This window comes from Fukomys damarensis, unplaced genomic scaffold (assembly GCF_012274545.1).
Source record: "Fukomys damarensis isolate Sample0158 unplaced genomic scaffold, DMR_v1.0_HiC HiC_scaffold_27, whole genome shotgun sequence".
Classification (NCBI taxonomy): Eukaryota; Metazoa; Chordata; class Mammalia; order Rodentia; family Bathyergidae; genus Fukomys; species Fukomys damarensis.
In genome coordinates this window covers 6,863,379-6,871,628 of record NW_022900939.1, presented here as the reverse complement: position 1 = coordinate 6,871,628, position 8,250 = coordinate 6,863,379, and the positions used below count along the sequence as shown (strand labels likewise).

Below are 8,250 nucleotides of genomic sequence, written 5' to 3'. Positions count from 1 at the left end.
GCCGGGCTCTTGCCCTGGGTGAAGCGGGGGATGAGCGTGTTCTGGACGTGGTAGAGGGGCTCGAACAGGTAGAAGACGTCCAGGTGCTGGTTGAAGAGCTGGCCCACGAAGGACGAGCCGCTGCGCGTGGTGGCCAGGATGAGGATGTGGGTCTTGCGAGAGAGGTTATCGGCGAAAGTGGGGCCCTCCTCACACAGCCGTTCCGCCAGCCCAGCCTCGGCCAGCCCCGGGCAGGTGTGGAAGGACTTGGCGGTGAAAGTGCGGATGGCCGTGTACTGGATGGCGATGGAGGCCAGGGCCAGGAGGAGCACGGCCTTCCAGGAGCATTGCATGGCTGGCCACCTTCATGGGGCTGCTTCTCCACGGCTCGAGGTCTGCGGGCAAAGGTGGCCAGTGGTCAGGCACCTCTCACAGAACGGGGGCCCAGGGAAACACCCAGCCTCTGCCCAGGGCTCCCCACACACCCCTGAACCCCAAGCAGCTTCAACACTAAACTCTGCCATTCTCTGGGAGGCTCCTGGGAACTTCAGGGACAAACTGTACCCCAAGATCTAACCTACAGGTTGAGGCAGAGGCCTCCTGTCACAGGCCCAAGCTCCTTACAGGTCCCTGCTGGGCTAGAGTTTAACTCCCCCCAGCAAGTTCTCGCCCTTAAGGGAGTCTCAGGCCACACCCTGCCACCCCTGCAGCATCTCCTGGGCCCAGTTCTCTTTTCTTTATCACAGCAGGTATCTCCTTCTGAACCCAGCCCCTGGCAGAAGGGCCAGCAACATCTTGTCCAGGCCAACTGGGCCAGGCCCCCAGCTGCTGGATATGGATGGCCAGCTACCTCCAGATGTGGGCTCTGGGCTCCTGGACCGTCCAAGAGGCAGGTGGCCCAGAGCAGCAGCCCCTCCCAGGCACCAGGACTTGCTGCCATGCTGCCATGAGGCAAGCTGCCTGCAAAGCCCATCCTGGCCGGGGAGACAGGTGGCAACTGGCTCTGCCCTTGGCCCATCCACATGCAGATGGGGGATGGGGAGGGAAGGGTGTGGCCGGGACAGCCAGAGCTTGCTGTGGGTGTGAGAGGCAGGCTCAGCTACCGCCAGAGAGCGGGCCGAGCAGCTCCCAGACAGCTCAACACTCACCAAAGAGGGGCGGTCCCAGGCTGGACAGTCTGCAGCCACCAGTGTCACCAGCCCAAGCCAGCAGAGGTCCGGCAGGCTGAGCCTGCAGCCTGCACAGACAGGGAGGGTCCTGAGGGTGGGGCTGGGCTCCCAGGGTCCTCCCACGTTCTCTCCTGTGTCCTGTGTCCCACAGGCAGCCCCCAGGGCCAGGCAGTGAGGGCCCTGAATGCCCCCCTGGATTAATCATTGACTCCGGGGCCCCCACCAACCAAGTGCCACGTCTGGTTCCCAAGTCTGGCCCTGAATCATGGGGTGCATCTCACCTTCACTTACCTCCCCACCCTCTTACCCTCCCAACGAGCCTGTGCCCCTCTGTCGGCACGGGCCATGGGCAGAGGCTGGCTGGCCGGCGTGCCCAGCTGACTGAAAGCCAGCACAGCCCCCACCGGCTCTGCCTTTGAAGTCAGCAGACCAAATCCAACCTGTTCGGTGATGAGGGTAGAGGGCAGGCAGAGGGCTCACCACTCCCCCCAGCCTCCAGGTCAAAAGCTCAGCTCCAAAGGGACAGCCAGGCAGAGGGATTCTTCTTCCTCTATCAAGCTGATGAGCGCAGAGCAGCTACCTGAAATGCAAAGCAGAAATGGGCCTTACTGAGCTGCACCAACACTGAGATGGGAGCCAGGATTTGGGCATCATCTTCCAGGCACTCCCAAAGTATCGCATCTTTCACCTGCATGAGCTGATTTATGCCCCCTGAGAACTCTGTACAGAGCCGTGAAAGGGTGAGGGGGGCCTGCCAGAGCTCATCGGCCACTGTAACCCCAAATGGAAGTCTCCCCGGAGCGAGTGCTCTCTGCCCCACCCCCGGAGATCCCACTTTCTCGGACGTTCTGTTTCTCCAGCATCCGCTCAATGGGCTCAGCACGGTTCTGAATCTGCACGTCAGAGGCCAGGCATCCGAAGGGGTCAGACTCAGAGAGCATCCCTTCCCTCGGCTGTCTGCTCCGTTCATTCATTCGCTCACGGCTGGTGGGGTGAACATCTGTGCTTTCCGGCTATTCGTCACCCTCTGCTCTTTGCTGTGGCTTCTCTGGGGCCAGGCCAGCGGATCTTCATTTTCCAAACCTGCACAGCCACCTGTCCTGGCTCCCCCAAGTCCTGGCACCGTGGAAGCCCTACAAACCCATAGGAGAGGCTGTCCTCACTCCCATGGTTCAGATAGAGCAGTGCAGGCTCAAAGACTAAGGAAATATGTACCAGCAGATCCAACCTAGCAGAAAGCATAATCCCTCCAGGTCAGACCCCAGCCAGGACTTAGGCTCCTCACCATCAGCCCCAAGGGAGGAAACAGAGCTGGCCTTCAGGAGGGGCACTGGGCTGGGGCTGAGATGGCAGAGGGCCTGCTGCAGCTGCTGGGCCTGGGAGTCCAGCTTTAAACATGGAACTTGACTTGCTATAGATACAAATCAATACCAGGTCACCAAGTGGCAGTAAATAGAAGCACAGTCCAGAGTCACTGTGATCGGAGAAAAGCCATACCCTCCACCACACCCCGCTGCTCCATGCTGCCCCCTCCCTGGAGCGAGGAGCTGGGAACGTGTTCCCCTGCCAGGTGCAGGCCACTCCTCTGCCCCAGTGCCCAAGAGAAAAGGGAACCGACACCATTCAAGAAGAAAACGGGCAGAGAATGCCAAGAACAGTAGTGCGGGTGACAGTTTGAAGTACTGAGGAGTCTGCCCTCGTGTTGCAATGCCAGCGTATTTGGGTGCATTCGCCCCCAGACATCGCTGAGCTCTCCTGGGGGGCACGCCCTGCCCGGGCTTTATGGGTAACATCATGCCAGGAAGGGCCAGTCCTCATGGGCACTCATTCCACCTTCATGCCAAGCCTGTGAGGTCAACAGTCACTGCCCACTGTACAGAGAGGGGCACTGAGGCTCATGGCGGTGACAGGACTTCCCCAAGCTCACACCCCGGACAGGGCACAGCCAGCACCCCAAGCCACCCCAGGCCATGTGCCATGAGGTCCACACACAAATCTCCTTCCTGGATCTACTCCCTGCCTCACCCATATTTCAGCGCTTAGACAATGTCCCCTCAAATCTGGGACCCCAAGAACAAATGCAGCCGGGAGGTCTTCCAAAGAGGAGCATCTGCCACGTGACCCTAACTCACTGCTGCATCCCCTCGCCAGAAAAACACAAGGCCAGGACCAGGAGCTGCTGTTCTGCTCAGTGACATCAGTCCCTAAGACAGCGGACCCAGTCCACAAGGCACAGCCCCGGCACCGTGGAGCGGGTGCCGGAAGCCCAGCCAAAGGCCACCCGTACCTTCCAGGGAGGCCAGAACCAGGGCATGGGAACAGGAAGATGGGGGAAGTCCTGCCCTCCTGGAAGTGCCTTGCTCTCCTGCCAACCTGGCAGAGCCAGGCCAATGGCTGGCCAAGTGTCCTTGGTATGCTGAAGGCATCTGCCCTGGAAACCAGAGCCCCAGGGCCAGGTCCTGCTGTTCCCAAGGGAGTGCTGGCCACTGCAAGAGACTCCTCAATGCCTCTGGGCTCCAAGTTGGAAGGTGGAGCCCAGGCCCCCTTCTGGGCTTCCAGTGACTAGGGAACAGCCTCCTTCTACCTCCAGGGTGGAGCCCAGGATCAGTCCTTTGTGTTGGAAGACAGGGGAGGTGGTGAACTAAGTCCACGCCCAGGAGAAAGCTCTGACCTCAGTGTCAGTCAGCTCCCAATAGGCACTGCTGGTGGGAGAGGAACAGAATCCCAGTCTGAAAAGCTCAAATTCAGAGCTAAGGGCTCAGTCTGTGAGCCTGTCAGCCTGGATCTGTCACCTGGGTGATTCACCTGCTGCTCCTGGCCTCAGTTTCCCCATCCATAAGGGGTATAATCACAGAAGTGATTATAAACTGAACGCCTTCTTAAAGGATTTAGACAATTCCAGACATTGGGTTAAGGTGCAGGCTCTCCCAGCTCACCCACTTACTGCCTGTGGGAACCTATCTATTATGTCTTCATCTCTCTGGGCCTCTGTTTTCTCACCTGCAAAGTGGGAGTAATTATAACAGGCTGAAGGGAGGACTCATTAGCTCTGGCAGTGCCCTGACAAGGTAAGCACCCCATAAAGCAGTTAATAGTGTCATTATTAACGCTTTGCTTTTCTCTCTGGAGGAAGCGCCTCGTTACAAATCACCCTGCAGCCCACAGGGTCTCACTCTGACAGAAACACAGATCTCTGCCCACCCCACCTCTTTCCACGGCTCTCTCCTGGCTTTAGGCACCATAGTGGCTTTCCTGCTGTCCCCTAGTGGCCAGATGCTGCAGGGCGGCCTCCCCGGGGTTCCCAGCAAAAGCAGCTGCAGAGAGAAGGCTTCAGGAAGAGCGAGGTGTGATGACAGCACCCGCCCTCCTTAGCTGCACGCCAGAGGCAGCAGCCACAGGCAGCCTCGCCCCATCCGAGGCCTCTCCCCTTGGGAAGGGAAGAACACTGAAGTTTCTGTCCCCACAGGGGCAGCCACAGCCTCCGCCTTCCCTGGCTGAGTGGCCCTGGGCTCGCCCTGGTCTCTGCGCCTGGCTCTGTGTGCCCAGGGACCAGAGGGCCCCAGCTCTGATGACCGGCCGGGCTTCTCTAACTCAGAAGACCCCCACTCCATGCATCTTCCAGAAGGCACTAGAGCGGGGCGACTCTGTCTGTGCCCCGACTCTGGCTGATCCATGGCCACTCCACCAGCCGAGGGCTCTCAGGCTCTGCCTTCCCTCCCTGCTCTGGGGAAACCCATCGAGACCCAGGGGCAGCTCTGTACTCTGGGCCAGAGGCCCCTTGGAAACACAGCTCCTCAACCCAGAAAATGCCACTTGTGCCCACAATGTTGCACACAAACCTAGATGTTTCCTGGACCCCCTGACACTGAGGAGGCCCCGCCCCAGAGGCCTGACCCCTCAATGCTCAGAAAGGGCTCCAGGGATCTGCTTGTACTGAGGAGGAGAAAGCACTCAAGAGTGTCAAAACATCTAGGGCCAGAGAACACAGTGTGATACCTACCACCATCTGTGGTTTTCTAAGGAGGATGCACAGATATTTATATACCTGCAGAAACACACTGGGAACGTGAACCAGGAACCACACCACACAGGGAGGAGCCAGGAGACAGTGCAGGGGAACTCTGAGCCACTGTCTCTGAGATAGGCTGAAGCCACTTCACACGAGGGCTGGAGAGGTGACTGATTACAGGGTGGGGCCCTTCCTGTCTGGTCCCCAAGGCACTGCCAACCAGCTGTCCCCTCTCCGATTTACAAGGTGCCCCTCCCTCCATTCCTCTAGGGCTGGGCACTAGCTGCTTGGGTGGCCATGATGGACGGCAGTTGGCTGGAGACAGTTAGGACAGGGCAGGAGCTGGGCTGTGGGGAACGGCTGCCTCGTTACTTCTCCCAAGGGGGATGGGGAGGAACTCTCTGAGCTGACTTGGAGATAGAATGGAGGGGCCCCGAGACTCTGGGGTGCCAGGAAACAGAGCAAAGGGCAGGGAACTGGACAGGGAAGAGGGAATTGGCTGGGATAGCAGATGGGGGAGGAAATGCTAATCCTGGGTCGGCAGGAGCCAACACTGAGCCACCACAGATGTTTGTTTAGTTAAGGCTCAAAAACATAAAACAGCAAGGTTTTTTTCTTCCCTAGGAAAATTAGGTGATGAAAATGAGGCAAGGAGAAGAGTATGAAAGTCTGAAAGAAGCAGAAACAAGGTCAGTGTAAGAGCCCAGCAGCCTGTGGGCTACATGTAGGGGTCAGAGCTTCCTGGCGGTCAATGGGAAATGAGCAATTTTTGCATGTTTGATAGGGTCCATGAGATAAGGACTAGAGCTTCTCGACTCAAGAGACGTCCAGCTACTCTGAATACTTTGCACAAGATTTCTTCCAAGAGGTCTCCAAAGTCACATGCTACCATGAGCCACATCCTGAAGATCTCACACCTAATAGAACCACAGACGAGCTGCAGGGACCTGTGACCCAGGGCATCCCTCAGTGTGGGTAGTGTGGGAGCATAACCTGGCTTCTCTCTGGGGTCACACCACCTCCACTTGAACCGTGGAGTCTACAGAACCGGCACCAACACAAACACGGTGGTTGTACAATTTCGAGTGCTTGGGACACACAGCTATCCACGGACCCCACAGCACCTCCTCGGGGCACCGAATGGGGGCGCAGTCTTTCTGCCATGGTCCCCATGACCACCACACTGAGTCACTGGCCTTCCACATCTGCACCCTCAGCAGAGCTGCCCCACTGCCTCTCGCCACTCTGGTGTCCATGGGCGATGTGGGGGCCCCTGGGCATCTCAAGCCTCCCAGAGAAGTCACCCACAGACACTGAAAGAGGAGGCTGGCAGGCAGACAGGGCCTGGGCGCCCCCTTTCTGCTTGTGCTTCACAGCCAGGAGACCTGGGCGAAGGCTTCACCTCTGCAGGCCTGTGGTCATCACACACGAAATGGAGGACACGTCATGGGTCTCCCGAGTGCTTGGGCTGCGAGACAGGCACTGGTGACGCCAGCAGTTCATCAAGAGCTGGGCACATCGCAAAAGCCCCTGACCTGAAATGTTAGCGTTAACAGATGTACCACAGCTCCCTCCAGGGGGGGCCCAGTGCATGTGGCTGGGGACCCTTACCACCCTGCTGGCAGAGGCCTGACTTGCCTGGGGAAAGAAAGATGCCATGTGGTCCCACCTCAGGCCCAGAGTCAGTCACCCCCGGCCCCAGAACAAGGCCCCAGTGTGCCCAGCTCCCGGGGAGAGATGAGTCAGAAGGCTGGTTCCCTGTCTCAGGCTGGCCTGCAACAGGCAGGACTCTTCTGCCCGACACTAGGGGGAAAGGCCCCGGTTTCCTGCCCCCCACACCACCCACCAGAAGCCACAGCCAAGTGGGATTAGTACCGAGGCCCCACCCCTGGTTCCCAGCTTCAGGGACATCAACAGGGGTTCAGCCCAGGCAACTGCTGCCTACAGCCAGGGGCAGGACCATCTGTCCCTGACTCCCAAGTCTCCAGGCCCCAGCCACCTGCACAAGGCCCACCCAGCCCTGTGGGGATGTGGGGACAGAGGGGACCCTGAGTCTTATGAGCAGAAGGAGCCACAGGTGCAGACACCCAGAGAGGACCACAGACATGGCTGGAGCTGAGGCTACTTGCTTCATGCCAGTGCCACCTTCCCCAGGAGGCCTGGGCAGGTAGAGGGACACTTGTCCAAGCACTTCTGGATTCAGGCTCAGGTCCAAGGATCAAGCCCTGGCCCTAACCACAGAGTCACAAGAACACCACCCATCACTGGGACTCTAGACAGCAGGGCAGGGGGTGCCAGGACTGAGGTGACCAGCAGGGCCCTGAATCTGGCCTAGGTAAGTACGGGGAGGCTCAAGGGGCTTTATGGCCAAGGAGCCCAGGAATGCCCCAGCCCCGTGCCACCAGGATGCCACCCAAGGTGTCCATGAGCACCTGGCTAGAAGTGGTCTGGAACAGGGCCTAGGCCATATCACCAGCCTGCGGTCCCAAGGACGTGCCTGCACCAGGCTGCCACCTCGTGCCCTGGGTGATAAGTATTAGGGAAGAGTCACCCAGGAGGCACCAGTGAATGGCTCTCAGCAGACGAAAAGGGGCTCCCATGACAGCTGTGGTCCAGCCCCGGCCCCACGTGTGCACCTGTTATGGACACCACAGTGGACCCCACAAGTCCGGGAATATGGACCGCAGCTGTGTCCGCTCCCCAGGTGAGGCTCAGCCAGGGCAGGGCGGTGGACAGAATGGGCAGCGGATGTGTGGTGTGTGCTCGCCTCACCATGCCTTCCCCCCCAACCTCCAAGCCTTACCTTCCTTCCCCACTTGGACCTCCGGCAACACCTAGGCTGCCATCCCGGCTCTCCTGAGCCTAAACGTGCCTGATTAGGAGCCCGCACTGTCCTGGGCATCTTTGCCCTCTGAGTGCCAGAGGGGAGCGCAGGCCATACCCACTCCCCAGATTCCCCTGAGATCAAGCACAGAAAGCTCCCAGCAAAGTGACTGGTCGGCAGCCATCACTCAATTAGTGGGACCTCAGAATGTCAGAGACGACAGACTTCATCATTTCCTCTGCCCTGAAGAAACCCTGAAGGACAGCACC

At 59.0% G+C, this 8,250-nt stretch overlaps 1 protein-coding gene across 1 annotated transcript in view; it reads right to left on the bottom strand.

Moving 5' to 3' along the window:
• The window catches only part of Chst1 (carbohydrate sulfotransferase 1), a 10,297-nt gene extending 2,047 nt beyond the window's left edge, over positions 1–8,250 (bottom strand). Inside the window, exons 1-3 of the mRNA XM_033756519.1 lie at positions 1,589–8,250; positions 1,128–1,216; positions 1–374 (exon numbers count right to left, since the gene is read on the bottom strand). Coding sequence (XP_033612410.1) covers positions 1–332 — 332 coding nt within the window. The 5' untranslated portion in view covers positions 333–374; positions 1,128–1,216; positions 1,589–8,250. The remainder of the gene's footprint in view (positions 375–1,127; positions 1,217–1,588) is intronic.